At 38.1% G+C, this 18,937-nt stretch overlaps 1 protein-coding gene across 1 annotated transcript in view; it reads right to left on the bottom strand.

Annotated features, from left to right (window-relative positions):
- The window catches only part of PLCB1 (phospholipase C beta 1), a 408,751-nt gene that overhangs the window by 56,165 nt on the left and 333,649 nt on the right, over positions 1-18,937 (bottom strand). The window contains exons 24-31 of the mRNA XM_074150525.1: positions 15,673-15,805; positions 14,827-14,880; positions 13,195-13,414; positions 9,126-9,306; positions 6,908-6,984; positions 6,727-6,816; positions 4,339-4,396; positions 3,180-3,266 (exon numbers count right to left, since the gene is read on the bottom strand). Coding sequence (XP_074006626.1) covers positions 3,180-3,266; positions 4,339-4,396; positions 6,727-6,816; positions 6,908-6,984; positions 9,126-9,306; positions 13,195-13,414; positions 14,827-14,880; positions 15,673-15,805 — 900 coding nt within the window. The remainder of the gene's footprint in view (positions 1-3,179; positions 3,267-4,338; positions 4,397-6,726; positions 6,817-6,907; positions 6,985-9,125; positions 9,307-13,194; positions 13,415-14,826; positions 14,881-15,672; positions 15,806-18,937) is intronic.

The raw sequence follows: 18,937 nt of genomic DNA, 5'->3' as shown, positions 1-18,937 counted from the left end.
CTTAGGTAATGAGGGCCAGACACATGCTGTAGCAGAGAATCTAAAATCACACCCTGCTCTAATGTACAAAATTCAGTACTGCGGTGTAAAGAGCTGTGTTTCTCCAGCAGCCTCCACAGCATGCAGAAGAGATGCCCAAGGGGAAGAAGATAAGGACAGGACAAGCTTAATGTGTATCAATGACTAAGAGGAGAAGACACGGAATTAGAATGGGGGAGAAAAGAAATACAAGCTGTTGCTGATAATAAGCTGCCAGTAGATAATGTAAGGAAAAAAAAAATACGTACAGCCTTGCAAGGTAATGATGCTGTTAGGAGAAAGACAGCGGCAGGAGAGCATTTGAACTTTGTTTCCACTGAATTTTCACTAAAATGGCAAATTTGAAATTTTTTGACCTAGAGTGAGTCAGTAATTGACTTCTAAATTAGGTGACAGTCTTCTTTTCCAAATATGCTTGTGAGAGGGGCTGTCGTGTTTCCATACACACACACACACACACAGACTTGATGATAATACTGAATTTCTAGTTTCTACAGCATCAGAGATTGGTTTGTCATAAAGATACCCTCATTAGTTACATAAATACAGTATGACATTTTGGGCCCGTTAAAGCCAATGCCTTCTCTGATTTCAGCAGGACCACAAGAAGCTGAAGAACTATTTCCAATCTTTTGCTGAAAAGTATCAGTTCAGGAAGTAAAGTCTCCAACTCATATATCAGAAAAAAGCTTTTTGTTACACAATAGCCCTGTGAACGAAAGCTGCAAAACAATCTCACATCCAAACATTCAAAAGAAATGATCTATATGAGGGAGAGGGAGAGTTTAAGGGTGTAAATCAGTTCTGAGCTAAGTACTTTCATCTAAACACATGATATTTTAAACAAAAAACAAGCCCTCTGCATACAGTACAGGGAACTCATTTGCATCCAGTTTGTGCAGTTTATAAAAGCTGTTGTTTAAAATGTCAGCACTCTAAGGCAATTTTTCCTCTGGTGACCTTCACACACCACAACAAAGGAACCTGCAAACTCGTACTTTAAAAAATAAACCCCAAAACAACTCACTGGTGTGGCAGTCTGTTGGCAACACTTTTTGAAAAGATCTTCTTCCTGGCTATGACAGAGCTCTGCGCACAAATTCCTAACACGACCAACTGTGAGTCAGTAATAAATAACCAAACGACAATGATTGATGATGGCAAATCTGTCTCCAAAGGAATTATCGGTAAAAATACTAAAAATTCTTTCCCCCTTAAGATATTAAACTCTTTGTTTAGGGGTTGAGTTGATACTGCCAGAAAACCCTTTTAACACAGCTAGCATAAATTTTAGTGGGCGTTTGAATACTGAAGCACAAGAGACTAGCCTGTTAAAAAAGCTGCCCCTAGAAAGGCTGCTGTTTGCATAAAATATATTGGTTCTTCTCAGCTGGGAAATCATTTAATCTATTTTATATCATATGTCCTGTCACTAAGGAAGCAAATATGGATATGAAATACGACCATGAAGCAAAACATAAAAAGAGACTTAATAAAATGACTAATTATGTTTTGCCTAAATCCTCTCATGCCAGGAAGAGGCACATACCATCATAAATTCAGTGAAGTCTGCCCATTCCAGTATGTGGGAAAGGAAAAAAACACTGCAGCCAGGCCCTGTGAGGCACATTACTGCAGAGGGTTTTCTCAGGAGAAATTGAGAGCGCTGACTGAGGAGGGCTGATTACTGCAGGGCTTTAACTGATGGCTAGATGCAGGGGAAGACAAGGGGTCTGGAACTGCTCCATGCCATGACCTAACACTTGGTGCAGGGACAGCTGATGGAAGAGTCTAACACTACTGGTCCAGCATAATCCTCCAAAATATAACTGAAGTCCTTAGTGACAAATTCTCAGTGCTTTATGCTACTTCTCAGTAAATCAATAAGTTTAAAAAAAAAAAAAAATCAGGAAAAAAAGAAGAAAGGACACAGACACAGAGCAGTAATCAAGTGCCCAAATATTTGTGAAAAGCCAGTGTTAGAAGTACTAGCAGATTATCCTTTGAAATTTAAAATTCCAGCATTTAAATTCCAGTCTTCTTAGTTCACATGCCTGAGAAGCTCATGATCACCAAATATAAAACATATTATATATAGTCTTTACATCCAGGTGCTCACGACATCAAAAAGTTCTAGCTTATTTATAAACATGATTTTGAAAAGATGAATGGAAAATCAGAAATGCAAACATTTTTATTTTTCCAAACTATTAGCTATTCAGACCTTAGCCTAATCTATTCCCTGGATATTTCACAGAAATGATGTGACAACACTGATTAGCTGACACCCAATGCTAGAATTCAAGCTGTTAAGACAAGCACAGAAACATTAGGACTGTGGACACAGACAAGAAATGAAAAGTGAAGCCTAGAACACACATTTGAGCAAGGGCAGAAAAAATGAAAGCAGACATGACACAATGGGCTGTGAAGAATCATACTTGGATATGAACTCTGCTGAAAACAACTCTCCCTCTGTAGAGGGGTCTGATTATGTAGTTACCTAGGTCTTCATAAAGGAAAATCATATACAAGTGGGGCACTCTGAGCCTCCTCTACTGAAGTCAATGGCAAAACTACCACCGGGTTCACTAGTAGCAAGAGTCAGCCCGCAATCTTTAGGATGAAAAACTGTATTTCAGAATATTACATGTAGATGCAGTGCACAAAATCAAACAGAGGAAATCCAGCAAGCAATGTAGACTATTAAGCACTAATATTATGAAAAAATTATTTTTTTCCACAAAAATATATTCTCAGCCATTACCACAAATATCTGTGACAAGCATGCTAAAAAGATATCTCTTTTTCTTTTCAATGTAAACTGTGTTTTGTTTTTGTACTGCTAAACCACAATAGAGTGAAGGGCACACTCTGCTGGTCAGAAGCACCATTTACACTGACAGCTTTTTAACAATATGAGTACTAAAAACCAAACCCCATTATATGACATCTGGACTTGAAGTGGTGCTCCACAGTAGGCTGCTACTTGACTTTTTTTCATCCTGAGTATTAGAGACAATGGCTATGATGCTGTGAATGGACTTTCTCATGTTTAAACATTGGCCTACCTGCTGTAAGAACACTTTCTTTCCTTAAGGACATTTTTAGCAGTATAACATTGTTCAAAAACTCTTTACCTTAGGCTTTTCATCCAGTATTTGCTGACGAATCTCCTTGTGTTTTTCTACAAGTTTTTCCTGTCTTTTACTCTGAGCATCTTCTAGCTGTAAGAAAATAGCAGAGAATGTTTTTTCAGAGATTGCACATCCCCACTTACCCACCTCTTCCCCAGTAAATATTTCATCCATCAAAATTAAAATGTTATAATCAAAATGATGAATAATTCTAATATAAACTGACACACCATTGTCACAAGCATCCCTGAGCACAACCGCTCTAACAGTTGCATGTGGACAACAAATCTCAGATTTCACACATGGAATTTAGAATCAGAAATGTCTAAAGGACTTATTGTAGACTTCTAATGCATAATGTATTTTTAAAAATCATGTTATTTTGCTTTAGCTTTTATTGTTTGAGCTGTGTGAGATGGACTCTGTTCCCAGAAGAAGAGGATTTGGGGCCTCATTTAATAAAGCACTCAGACGTGTCTGACTCCAACAGGAATTAAGCATACTTAATTTGCTAACTCTTCAGGTTGCTTCCCGAATCAAGGCCTCTGTAAGCAAAAATGGGCCAACTTTTGAACTGAACTATTTCTGCACTGAAATTAAGAGAAAATTCAGTAGTGGCATATGTTTCATTGTGATTTCACACATCAAAACACTGCAGCGCATACTTTCAGCCCAGTGTAAACCACCTGTAGCTTCAGAAAAGCTAACACCTGTAATGAAATTCCTTGACTTGTATTTATAGAGCTCATAGAATTTTTTTTTCATTTCAGTAACTGTACATATGTAATTAAGGTTAAAATATACTCTGCAATTCAATTTTTACTGACTTTCAGAGTTCCTTATGCAGTCTTTGCATTCATGAAACAGCAAGCCAATTTAAAAAATTGGTACATTTTCCATGAATAAGCACAGGATACTCAAACATGAAATCATAATTGTATTAAAATCTGCCCCTCTTAGCACCATCCAGCAAAGACTGACTAACAATTAATCAAGATCTGTCCGAAATACCAGTTTTCCTTTAACTGGAACATCAAGTTAAAAATCAGCACTTGCAGAATCTTTATACCGAAGCACAGAATCTGCAGTTTAATATGACATAAAATACGAAAGCTGACATTTTACTGCCTAAAATGAAAAATAAGCATATGGCCGGACATACCCGTTTTATGTACTGCACCACCTCCTGGATATACGATCGAATCATTTCAGTCTTCTCTCTGGGGAGAAGCAATCAACAAGTTATTACAGTCAATAAGATCACATCAATGTATTTTAATACTCCACATCTCCTTACAAAATAAGCTAGGCTATGCTTTGAATGCACGGATCTGCCTACAGATTTTATCCACTTCCTGAATGTGCGTTCTGTAACAGGCTGCATCTTTATTATATGAAGGGCTCAGACTTTCCCATGACTTCCCACAACAAACCCCCTGTTCCTTCACAACAGGCTTTTCCCACAGGGTACTGCCACGTCTTCAAAGTGATGGTGGTGTTCCTTAAGGCCCAAATGTCAGTCTAGGAGAGCGCATGATCATCAGTAGATGCACACTGCCACGTTGTGGCACATTAGGTAGCAGAGAAATAGTCTCTGTCAGCGAGCAGATACTGCTGGTGACATCTCGGAGAGAATGGCAAAGTTCCCACAAAGTGCAGGGCAGATTCAACTTCAGTCCTCAGCTTTGCTATGTAAACCACGTAAACTCGAACTTGGAGGAAACAATTGAACTTTAAGTGACTTGGTGAGATAATTACTAGGTAACCTTTGGTCAAAGGCTGAAGATGAGATCCCCCAATGGGATAAATGCACATAAAATGACAACTTGTGGGTACCTGAGTTGACTATATTCAGGACAGTACTCTAAAACCTAATTACGGGAGTTTCCATCTATGGCATTAAAATCTGTTGGTTTTAGATAGTTGCACAAACCCTGGGCGCATGTAGGAATTAGAAAAATTAAGTAACAATTAATACAATGTATTATCTCATTATTATCAATGTATTAATATTATGTAATATTATTTCCCAAATTTGTATAAAAGCTTTAAACAAACAACAGCCTAGCCTGGATGACTTGAATAGGATTCACAAGAAAGTCTCGCTACTCTCTGTCCTACTGTGAGAATGAGGACAAACCGTGTCACCTGACACAGGAAAGCTGAGTTTCCCATATAGTTCCCATCTCACCTCTCCCAATGACTCTTTGAAAAGCCTGGCAAAGGAAAGCCACTGGGAAAAATAAGAAAAAAAAAAATAAAAGGAAAACGAAAAAGAATTTCTACTTGTCTGTTGCTGAGCATTTCCCACTAGTGTCTCATTAACCTCTCAGCATATCATTTCCTATTGCAATTGAGTTTTACTGCTGTAACATTTTTGTAATGACTAACTGCTGTTTTCTAATATCACTTCCATGCCCTCTGACCAGCTCTAACCATATTAAGTATTTACCCCTTTTTTTTTATAATCAATTATTCTCATTTTGTTACCTTTTCTAGGATGTTTATTAAAATTTTATAATATTGATTCCTAAATTATCTGATGCAGTTCACTGTGTGTACGTGTGTGTGTCCTTCTTTTAGTGTTACCAAATACACAGATTTTATGCTGAGAGGCTCCAAAACCTGTACAAACCTTTTTACTTGTAGAAAACATATCAATAAGTTGTGTCTTTGCTACTTGGTAAAACTCAGATATTCTGGATTTTTCTTTTTTTTTTTGGTTCCTCCTGTTTGTTTTAACTGTCCTTAAATGTTACTAATGTAAAGATTGCTAACAAGAATATCCCAGCAAACAGTGCAAAATTAAAATGCTCCATTTTCATTTTGAGCTGCTTGCCAAAACAAATGAAGGAGGACAAACAACCCCAGATACTGTGCCCTTGGGAAGAATATAATCAACTTGCACAACTACAATTTGTGCTGTCTGGTGGTGCATACATGAAATTAATATTCCTGTCCCTGTTCACAGAAACTGCACCCTCAGAGCTCAGCTTCCCTCTCTCTTCCACCCAAGTGACTGCTCACTGCGTAACACTGTTACTGGAGGAGAATCAGTAGCACAACATCTGAAGGGAGTTTATCACAAAAGTAGAGCAAACCTTGCAGTGTGTCACTGCTATTTCTTCTGGAGAACAGCTCTAAGAGTTAAGAAGAAAAGGTAACTCACAAATAAAAATCAAAGTGAAATCAAACCCTGCAAGAACTGAAGCCCCCAAGTCTATTTATACTCCGAGGAATAGTGTCTGGATTAACAGCATCTTGGTGAATCACTCCGTTGTGCCACTCATAGGCAATGTCCCCAAACCACACTTCAGCATCTTTGCAGCTGACCCAGACTCAATGCTCGCAGAACAGGAGATTAGATTAGTCCCAGGAAATTAAATTAGTATCAGTGGAAGTAAGACGGACTACACTGCTCTGGTGAGGTATTACTCTGACTAAAAGCTGCCTTGCATTTAGGGTTAAGACCTTTCTTTGATTTTCCAGCTGTGAAAAATCTTGTGTCATCTCATAATATATAAGGATATGGATCCAGCGATATACGTACTCTTCCATTTGATTTTTATCCTTGGACTTTGCTTCTGTGATCTTCTCCTGCCTCTTCTTGTCCATTTTTTTCTTCAATTCTTTCTTTTCTCTAAACCATAAAAAATAAAGGCAAGTTCAAAATGTATCTAAAAAAACCCCACAAAAAGTAGCGATCGATTATAAGGGGGATAGCACCTTACTTTTCACATGTTTCTTTCAGTTTCTTTAGCTGGCTGTTCTGACACTCCTCTGCTACATCTGTCAACTTCTGAATAAGCTAAAAAAAAATCCCAAGAAACAAAAACATTTATTTTCAGCTAAATATCATACATGCATCTAAGTTTCCTCAAAAGTCTGTAGCAGACATGAAAGTGTTATACCCTTCTCCGATTAATTACCAATGAACAAAAGCCAGTAAATATTCTTATCAGTGTAAAGGCATACTTAGCTTGCAGAGTCCAGCCAGACTTCTGTATATTCAGCTTACTCATAAAATACTTCTTCTCTGTACATCAAGGTGATAATAGTTTCAGAATATTAGATGTAAAACCGAAATATATATTGCAGATTCTACCACTAAAATGCCTAGGATAATTCATAAATGGTCACAAACTGAATTTACACAATATAAATCACAAACTGTGCACTTAATATTCAAGGTTTTCTGCGAGTGCTGAATATATTCCTCTTGCACTGAGCATTATTACATGGAGCAGCTTGGATTTCAGGGTTGTCAGGTAGATACTGAAAATTCATGCATGGTAGCTAAAAAAGCTAAGTATAGATACGCAGAGCCTACATTTTGATCACAGAATCATGGACTCAAAACATCTGAGTTGTTGTTTTGAAATCTGCTGTGCAGCGCTGGGTCCAATCTCATTCATGCTGAAACTGCTAATAAAAAGCATTTTTGTGGTGGTGATGCTGACGGGAGAGGACACATGGACAGGGCTTGTGTGCAAGTTCAAAGAATGGTGAATTAAAGTGGGAAATGGGACCAGTTTGGTTTGATCGCCCCCTCCAGTTTAAGTCTGATTCTGTAAAATAATCCTCTCAGGATAATGAACCAGAGAATGTATAATAATGTCTAGCTAGTCTGATCCAGCTTTTTATTCCTTAGACAAAAGAAGATACTGACAATAGGCTCTCCTCTAAAAGAAAGATATCAGAAAGAATGTCTCAGCTGCAAGGGAGATTTTAATTGGAATATTAACTCCTGCACAGCTCAGAGGGAAAACTCTGAAGGTTCTGTGCTAAAAAATGGATTTATCCTGACACTACTTAACTGGACAATGCCGAAAATGTAACTTTGCTTTGAGAAATGCCATTTCCCATTTTGAAATGAGAAATGAGTTAGCTTACAATATAAGCCCAACTATGTGGGTCCAAAATGGTTCATTTTTATAAAAATTAAAATCTCTGAGCTGCAGCTAACAACTATTACTTGAACGTGGACTCTCTCTTGTGGCACAGGTAACTGTGTCCATGCATCCACACTGGAGCAGCTGTGATTCACATACAACCGGTGATAAACAGGGCACCACTTGGGAACCGCAGCTCCATGCTATGATCCATGGAGATGCATTTGTGAAAAGGCCTTGCTGAGTGATATCCACACATATTGCCTCTCTAATCTGCTCTTTATGGATGGCAGGGCAGAGCAGACAAATCACTTCACCCAACAGTAATGAGGGAAAACATCATATAATAGAAAATATTGTGAGAGGATTGTCTGGAGTTGAGAAACAGTTTGCACTGCCATAACACCCTTTAAAAATGTTCATTTCTGCCTGAGAATATCCATCAGCACCAGCTGCCACCTGCCCAAGCTTCTCTATTTCAGCTCAGAGGGCCCATGAGCCTGCTCTATTTGTCAGGCAAAGTCCAGCTGTAAAAACACAAGCTGGCTTGAACTGATAGAACACAAAATGCTTCTTCACCATATCCAGATTATGTCCTGCATCCCCTTAAAGCATTCATCTGCAACAGGAACAGTGTATGGCATAACTCTGTGCCCTGGAATCTGTTTTCATTTATTTATTTTCATAGTGTTTCAATTTATTTTCCAGATAATCCTGCCTCCTTGAGTGCTATACATTTAAAAAAGTGGCAGAACAAAACAGGAACATCATCCAAAAGCTGCAGTAAACCGAGACTTACACAAGAGGTAAGGAGACTGCGTTAGCAGTAGTAATAATCCTGTTGCCTTTCTGCCTTCCATCCAAAGCCTTCCAAGTTGCTAGAAGTGTTAGTGACAAAGTGACACAACAAACCCTTGAAGTTGCAGCAGACCACGGGGAAATCATGCTCCGAAATGAACTCCAAGTAAGAGGAAGCCCCACTTAATTATAATGTCACACTGCTTTCATTACTCACCCTGAGATGGCTAAAAAAAAGCAGACAACATAACAAACGTACCAGCTTAATGTGCTCTCGTTTCTGGTACTTTTCACTGTAATACTGCTCCTGACGGAGATTTAGCAGTTGCTGCTGTTGCTTCTCCTTCAGCTCAACGAGCTTCTGGGTCATTTCAGAGTCGAGCGCAGCTAATTCCTGTTCAATAGTTGAAGAACTGTGGTCTGGGCTGCTCGTTTCAGATCTGCAAAGACACACACACACCACCAAGGTCTAAGTCACTAGGCACGTATGCTCTGCCCCATATTTAAACCTTGTTTTTAAGGCAGCTGGTTATATGTAGCCCATTAAGAAATTTGGCAGCACCGCATATAGGGCCAGAAGATGATTTTAGCTCTAGTAAGTCCAATAATCTCATCTTTTAGGAAAAAATAGTGTTAACAGTTCAATAATGAGATGGCTATTGCTTTTAAACCTCATTTTACTGACCCATCATAATGGTGTGAAGTGGACTTGGTATAAATGAGCTACAAATGCAACTGCCAAGATTTCCTATGAACAGATGCCCATGGAACTTGTTTATCCACCTCCAGACATGTAACTTGAACTTCAAAGCTGCACAATCCTCAGCAGAAATAGTGAATGCTAGGTATTTTGAAAACTGAATCATTCTTGCATACCCTTAGCAATAAATTTAAGAGCCTAACTTTACATCTGCATTTACAAAATGCTTAAAATGGTTGGGAACATCCCTTTATTTAGTATTTTCTTCCTCCTTCAGGAAATGCCGTGCATAGCACACAATGAGGAAACTGCTCTACGGACTGCTGACTTCAGGAGGAAACACCTCCCAGTGGGGAGTAAACCTCAGAAAAGCAGCACATAGGAACAAAGGAAAAATACAATAAGGAAGCTAAAAAGCAACACTGAAGAACAGTTTGGTTTTTTTTTTTTCTTAAGACAGAAGGAAGGATAGATGTAATTGTGAAAGGAGACATGACATGACAACACTGAAATGCTCAAGGAAAAAATAAGCAGCAAAAGTAGTATCATTCTCAGACCAGAAATAACCTAAACCCAAGAAAAATATTTAAAAAAAAAATTAAAATATGCTGTGTCCATGCTTTGCTGCTGTGTTTAGGGCTGTACTCAGGTGTTAAATCAGATGCCTGGGAAACCTCAGGAACAATGCACGAGATGGACAAAACAGCAAAAACCTTGAACAGAGAGGGCTGACGTGAAAAAAATGAGTTTGCTGCTCAGAAATTTGCACGAATTACAATGCAGAGAACTTGCTACACTCTTGCCTCTCTTCTGTTCAAGTTTGCAGCTGCTGTCAATTAGAGAACATCAACTGAAATTATGAGAAGCTGCCTTCATCACTGTGAGGATACAAACCAAGGTAGCCCCTTTTTACTTCTTGTATTTTTACTGTATTTGAATATTCTGCTTAGAGGTTAAGTGGTGTCAAGGTGGTAGGTGAGGATAATTTAAATACAGAGCCAAAAGACAGCATTAATGAATATTAAAATCAGCATATTATGCGTTTTAAAGCTGCTATTTCTCTTGTGTTTTGGGGAAAAAGAAATAAGGCCTATTTATAAATGCTGGCTAAAATACTAAGACTGTGTTCTAAGGGACATACTCATTAAAGAAACTTCCGAACAATGCCAGCAAAACACTTGTGGCTGTGTATAAATAAATACTTCAGACTTCCTACAGACAATGGCTTCACTGAGTCTTGGCCCAGTTTTAGACAAGGGCATGAAACATGGATTGCTTCTGACCAGAGGCAACACATTTGTATGGCAATCTGACTCAGGGACTCCTGATGAAGTAGTGATTTATACTTTGTAGTTACAGGCAAATAGCTTCAGCAGTAATTTAAAATGATAAAAATCACTTTTTTCCTTGGGATGCAGTATTCTGTTAGAAGTCTTCTGTTTGAGATGTGTACTTGCAAGTTTGAAAATCCCTAAAAATATATTTCTGCATTTTTATAATTCAACCTCAGATTTTTTAACCTTCAGATTTCTCTGTATCTGCACATAAAACTTCACATCTCTGAAATCATTGTGACAGTTCCACATAATAGACTGCAGGGTTTTATTGCCTAATATCATGAATGATTTATGGTCAGATCATAACGAAATTAAAAAAAACCAAAACAAACCTTCTTACTCAAAGATAAATGAGTCATTTATTCAGTTTGTTTTTCTGCTTAAATTTGAATAGAATATGCTAGAGAAATGAAACATGACACTGTTTTGTCTGCTACTATCTGTCACACGCATTGATGATGGAAAATACAGTGGATAAAATAACACTGTGGGTGCAGTTGACAACCAGTCATTAAGGGAGTTTGTTAAACTCAAGTGTAGAACATGGAAGCCTGGAAACTGGCAATAGTTAAGGTCAGCTGAACATAGATATATTACGAGTGTTAAACTCTTATTAAGCCCAATGACATTCTGTCATCAGGCAGGCATCAATGAATAAGCTCCTTCCTAGAGACAAGTTATGGCCTCAATCCCAGTCACTTGCAATAAGAGGTACAACCAACAAGGTCAGCAGCCAGAGCATTCTTGCAGCCTTTTTCTCTGATGATCTCCTACCAAAAACTATCAGGTAATTTTTTTTTTAATGTTCATTCATTGTCTTCATATTTAAGAACTGCAGCTGTATCAATTTTATGTAAAAGTTAAAGGACTTTTGTGCTTATCTAATTACTGTAAATTATGTTCAAATGCTGCACTAATGAGAGAAATAAAATTTTAGGAGGGTACCCCTAACCTGATTATCATTCAATTTTAACAGCATCAGACACTGATTGTAGCTATGTGTGTATATGTTTTGCCAGGAGTAAATAATTTATTTTTATTAACTTACAGTTCCTTACCATATGAACAAGATAATAATTGTGGAAAGATTAATGAGTCAAAACAGTCTTTGCATTTCAAACTGATAATGATAAATACAACTCACTCCCTGCTTCGGCAGGGGAGTTGGACTAGATGATCTTTATGGTCCCTTCCAACTCTAAAAAATTCAGTGAAATTCAGTGAACTCTCCTTTTTTACTATTACCTAAACAAATAATATAAAAATTACATCAGCACACACAAAGAGATAGGGCAATGAAAGATTTAGAAAAAGACAGCACAGAACGGGTGTGCATGCAGAGGCAAAGCCAAGCAATCATTAAGAGATCCCCAAGTGATCTGGATCAATCATAATTTAAAAAGTAGTCAGATGTTAATAACTTTCAGGTGTTTCTTTCACCTAATTATACATCTGATGCCTTTTACTCTAGCATGAGTTTTTTCCAGGGTTCCAACTTGGAGACAATGCTCTTCATCCCCAAATTCAGAATATCTGTTTTACCCATAAATAACATAAAAGAGGATTAAGTTTTGTTCCTGTTTTGACACTTGGGTCTCTTCCACCACCAGACAGCACAATGTAGTGGCCCAGAATAAACCAATTGGTTAATATGGGCAGGATGACCACACGTGCTGGCTGCAAAAACTTCTCCTTGCTTGGAAAAGAAGGTACATTATAAAGTCATATTATTAAGTGTGGGGCAGAAGTTTCCATGGAACTGACAATCCTTCTCCTAAAGGAAGTCAGCATGGGAGAAGATGGGGTGCTCTGATAAAACGTGCTGCAGTTGACCCGAGAAGGAAAGCAAAACACTTTATCCAGACAGATTTGACTTCTTTCATGCTGCAGTCTGGCTCCTGAACTGTCCCAGTAGGCAGGGGATGTCCCCTTTCATAGACTGTGATTAAGCTCACTCCCTAACCACTGGCTGCTGTTTCCAGTACAGCTGAGTCACCTACCCGTGCCAGCCGTCTAGGGAAAGTCCCAAGATAAATATTGCGTGCCTTCATTTACGGGGAAAGAGGTATAACACGGTGAACAACTTATCTGACTTCTAGCAGAGAAGCAGCACATTGTGGAGAGGGCTTTTTCTGATAATTTCTGTATCAAAGGTCCTGACTCCATTTTACCTTGCTGCTTTTGATTTTTTTTTGTGCTCTCACGCAACCTCTGTATTAGTTATCTACTATAAAAGAAGACTTGAGTAAAGATCTCCAATACCAAGAACAGGAAAGCTACATTCAACATACCTTTTCTTACTGTCTCTTTTTGCTGTTTTTTCCAAACCTGCTCTTCGCCGCAGGTAGTCATTCTGGATTTCATTATACTTTGCAGTGTGCTCTTTGATAAGGTCAGTGGTTTTCTTGTGGTGCCTCTTTACAAGGTCCTTCATTTCCTTGTAGTGCTTCTTCTGAAGCTTAACAAAAGACTTCTGTTGTTTTAGCTCCTCAATAGTCTGTGCTTCCACTTCTACAATGGTAACAACAAAAGCCACTTCAAATTTCTAATAACATACTATTTCAATCAAAGAACCCAGGAATTGCTATTAGCAGGAATGAAACAAAGCACGCTTGTTTATTGCTAGTAAGGAAAATGTGGTAGCTTAAACTGCGTAGACTTATCTGGAAATAAGAGAACCAGATTAAAAATACTGTGGCAAATTTAATTGATATGAGTGAGAAATAAGATGAAAATTTAGAACACCAAGACGTGTACCAAAATAAAAACCACGTACTTTCTTTCCTCAACCCCTTTCAGATGCAAAAGATTCCCATCAGCCCAACATATAAAAACATGATCTTACATAGATATGACCACAGATCTTTTTTGTACCCGCTATACCAACACTTCAAGTCTCCCTTCTCTCTGGATGGGGTACATAACATGCTGATGCTTAAACTCCCTTCACGAACAGCACTTCAGCTGCCTGCTCTCTTGCCTTGACCCAGGCACTGGGGTGGCAGCTGTCCCAGTATCATCATGGTATCTTAGGAGAGACTTCAGTTCTCTCATGATGGAGACCCGGCATCAGAGGAGTCATGGCCAGCTGGCTGCCAGCCCAGCAAAGGATCAGTAGCTAAATGATGAGAACTGTGCTCCAGTGCTGTCGCTCCAACAGCCACTATGAAGGATGTCCAGCTCTGTAAGCCCAGATGACACCTTAAGCTCAGGTTCTGCTTGGCTGACCTGCAGAGCTCACCCCAAATCAGCAATTTAAACTGATTTTAAATTTAAATTAAATTAAATTTAAACTCCAACCAACAAAAAAAAAAGTGCTGGAGGGAACCTAAATTTAGGTCACCTAAATGTAGACCTACACAAGATTTGGACATGGAGTGGGTTCTAATGTAGCAGAATGACTAGAAAATAAACTGAGTTATGAGATTTGCAATCTAAACTCTTAACTCCAAGCTGGAGGGCATGACTCCCAATCAAACAGTAGGATATTATCTACCTGACAGGCCAGGTTGCTCAATGTAATGGTAATTTCAGTTTCGTAGGAGCAATGGGAACACTGCAAGGCTAATGAAGATAAAATGGTTTCACTACTATTCAGAGCACGTTTAGCTTCTGTTGTCATAATAATGTTGGTCTTTTGTCTGCATTAGATGGTAACATTGTGCTTGTGAAACTACAACAATGGGATATTTTCAAAAAATTTCCCTGTTTGCACCCAATACTGATCTCGGGAAACACGTGCTCAAACATTTAATAATTTTAAAGCTGAGGAAGAAAACATGGTATGTACATTTTCTATGAGTTACTGAAGTCCCAATCACTCAAAGAAATGTCTAAGCCCAATGGCCTATTTCATAAAAAGTATTTTTCTCTTGACAAAAAAAAGCATATCGTTCATGCAGCGTAAACTGTATATTTATTACCTGTGAGGACACTCTGAATAAGATCTTCTGTCTTTGCAGGTGCTTTCACTGAACCTAGAGGTAAAAGAGATGACTGATTCTAATTGTTTTAAAGCAACAGCCCTTATTGTGCTGGTTGATTGCATATTAAAACATGGCAGGTGACACAGGACATATGCTGACATGGGCATTTATTAGCCATTTGAGAAAACACATCTCTTGAGTATAAGAGTAGCAACATGGAAAACAACACTGATCCTGTGAACCAATAGGAAAACCCACCTGAGCTTTGTTGTTTTATTTATGAGAAGGCTACCACTCATATGAGTCATGAGTAAGTGGTATTAGGCTGACGGTTATTACAACTGCTCTATACTATGATGTCAGTGCAAAATTTCCGTACACAAGATGAATCCAGCTCCTTAGAAGTCAGTTAGATCAAGCCTATAAAGTATCTAATACATCTTATTTCACACAAAAAATACAGTATTAACTACATCATCACTACAGTAACTACATGTATTAATTAGGCATATTTGTAAAAACTATTTAAAGAGATTCCTGCACTTGCAACAACAAAAAAACCAAAAAAACCCCAGCAAATTTTCTTGCTTGCAATGACCTTCAGTTCTGCCGCAAAAGCAACTCTTAAATAGAAGATTTGTATATTTGAAGAAGACTGGCCCTAACAGCATACTGTTACATGCTGTAATACATACAATGGGAAAATTTCTACCTATTTTATAAAAACAAACCACCCAAACACACACCCCCTTTGTTTTTTAAATGCAAAGCATGCAAAAAATTATTATCCATATTTATTTTGAAAACATGACAGTTTCTTTGTTTTGCTTTGTTTTTTCTTACCTGGTGTTGGTTGGCTATGGACAATCTGAGTCGCTGGTTTCGGTGTAAGAGAGGCAGTGCAATTTACTCCATTTTCTGCTGGTGTTGGTCTTGGTTCATTGTTAGCTTCGGATGGCGCATCTCCGTGGTCAACCTGAAAATACATAGTGATTTACATTACTCTTCTCAACTAACAGACTTAAAATTACTTATTCACAGGTCTAGTTTAGCCTCTTTTTTCAAGTGTAAAATTCTGTAAATTTATGAATTTATATAAATAACTCTAAAAGAAAAAAAAAAGGTATCCTTAAGAGCCATATTAATCCAGGTGGTTCATTTTTGTGGGCAAATTTCAAGAAGAAACAGAGCATACATTATTATGAAAAAGTATTTTTATTTTAAGTGGATATAACTCATCAGGGACATTTTTCAGTACAGTATATATTAGCTACACCAGATGTGAAATCTGTTTTATTGAAAAACATTGTTCTCTGCCATAAAACCTATCTAGAAATAATGGAGAAGCTGGCATGAAAACGCTATTCAAATTCCTGCTGTGAACAAAATGTGTACACAAAATTGCTTTTAAATTTCATAGATACACACAGCACTATCATTATTCACCATTCTTACAGAACAGAGACATACTTCTTATTCCCAAGATCTTACATTCTTGTAATTACACTCCAAGGATGATATGTAAACAGTACCTTCATCCTGCTGGATAAATACATCTGTGGTATCCAAATATTTAAGCATTTTCCACACTCTTTTCTTTCTCCAGTTTCCCAAAGACACAGGTTTACAGCATACATTGTACTATACACTGAACAGCTTATAATTCCCCTTGTGACCATCACGTTTTAAGCAAGCACTCAGCAAATGGAAGGTCATTCATAGCAATTTTTATTTTGAAATGGCCAGTCCCCCCTTCCCGCTGTCCCTGCGAGGGGCCAGTTGCCATGGTGTCTCAGGGTAGTTTTGGATTTGTTCCTTCAGCTGCTTCCATTTCATTCTGATGGTAATCACATTGCATGCAGAGGCAGGATATCACAGTTGTTGTTTTTTTCCCTTTGATTACTCCACACTTGCAAAATATCAGCCTGCACTGCATCAATAGAGGCAAAATACATTTTGATCTGTTTTGTGCTGCTCCTGATGCTGATTTCCTTCATCATGGCCCTGACAACATACTGTATATTGCAAAAGGATTTCTGTCTCAACAGCCTGTTTCCACCAAATTATAGGAGAGAGATACCGTAGTCAGAAACATGATGCAATTGAAAACCAATGCCAACAAATTCACTTATATCAAGCAGGAATGACTGCAATACAACAAGGAAAAACATGATCTAGCCAATATTTATGATAGTAGAACAAGGTGACTAGCAAAAGCTGTAGCTATGACAAACACACAGACATGGTAATCCCCTCAATTCTCTGTAAAATATAGTCCTTGCAGGATGCAATTCATTAGTTTAATGAAAAAAAATTTTTGCTATATAGATCATCAACATTTAATACAGATAAAGCTACAATTTCTAACTTCTAGGAAGTTTGTGCCCCTTAATCTCTACATGGGAAAGTGGGTATTATCTTACGTTTTTGGGACTAGGTTTGTATGTGGCAAAAAATGCTGCATCGCAGCTTGCGGAGAAACAATTAATATAGCCTGTCAGTTTTGGACATAAAACATCTGTTTCAGAAACTAAAGCAGAAATGTGAGACAGGATCAGGAAGTGAATAAAGAGTAATTTTAACTGCATCAAGCAGTCTAATCTCATTAAAAAGCACTTTCTCTTCTCATAATTCACCACACAGAATGCTAAAGCAAACATGATTTTCCCTTAGTGGAGAGTATTTTAGGCTCTTTTGAAAGCATGATGTAATCCAGCCTTATAATTTATAGTTTTAATATTCATAGAAAATGGCTTATATTCCACATGTTGCCATGTCTTTTGCAAGACAGTATACTTACTAAGTAGAAAGATACACACCCATATAGGTGTATATCTGTATGGTCTATTTTTATTTCTACAGAGAAAAGGAGATGCAATGTACAGAGAAAAGGAGAGGTAGGGAGATCTCCTCCATGCTGCATTGTTAGACTAGGCGGGCAGTTCTTCAATCAGCTTGCCTCTATCCTCCTTGGCAAAGTATAAGCCAATGTAAGCAAGGTCTCCCTATTAGTGCCAGATCAACTTAATTTCCACTACTGTTACTTGGTGTGATCATTAAAATTGCAAAATTATGCCTGAATTTTCATTTTAAATGGTGGTATCACATATGCTAAGGGCAGCTGCTTTCCTAAGATCTTTTTGTTTACTTTCCCTATTAAAATCATTTTACTCAGCCAAAGAAGCCAACTGGAGTGATTACACACATTTGATTTATGTCCAGGCATGCAAAAAATTGGTTTCTATTTCAACACTCTTCTATGGGTAGAAACAACAGGTCAGACACTCTGCTGTTTCCATGTCAGACACATTAACGAGCCAGCAAGGCCTCCTGACTCCCTGGCTCTGCAGTGGGAATTAACGTTATACCCAGGGACATTATACCAGCAGGAACAGCCAAAATGCATTTTACTCCGGCTCACGTTTCCTAGACACCTACACACTTCTGCTCCTGTGACTGTGCGGATGAAAACGTACAAATGGGTTATATAAATTTACTTTAGGCTGGGATTAATTCATTCCAAGAAACTCCCTGCTGCAAATTTCTCTGGCTTATTCCTCCTGTCTGTAAAGGACAGCGGGCAAGGGAAGAGAAGGCAACCTTCACTACCTGTATACTCATAAAGATTTACTATGGATTCAGATAAATACAGTTAAAGGTGCAAAAACCACCCTGCAGGTATAACAATGCTTCCATTTTGCAAAAATAGCTGTTCTAAGGCAAGAACTGACCAGAAAGCTAAAGGCAGCAATTCACGTTATGCTCATGACAGGAACATTGCAAATAAGTACAGATAAGATGCTGTAAATTTTGTCAGTTTTTCAGCGTTCTTCATTTATATTACTGCACTGATAATTAACAAGCAGTGTCATTTGAAGCCTAAAGAAAGGCTAATTTATTTGTTCAAAATGATTCACCATTAGGTAGCTTATTTGACTACTGTTTTGCAAGAAGCCTTGGGAACTTCTCATAGAGATGCAGTTTAAACTTCTGGGTAGCAAAGAGAAACCTCTCAGTTTTCCTGTGACAGCTGCAAGAACCCGACTCAGATAAATAAATGCGTGTGAGGGGAGGGAAAGAGCTGTGAGGATGTGGAATCTGTGCTAGG

The sequence above is a fragment of the Numenius arquata genome, chromosome 7, assembly GCF_964106895.1.
Source record: "Numenius arquata chromosome 7, bNumArq3.hap1.1, whole genome shotgun sequence".
NCBI classification, from domain to species: domain Eukaryota; kingdom Metazoa; phylum Chordata; class Aves; order Charadriiformes; family Scolopacidae; genus Numenius; species Numenius arquata.
The sequence above is the reverse complement of the archived record's forward strand: the minus strand, read 5'-3'. Positions and strand labels throughout refer to the sequence as shown.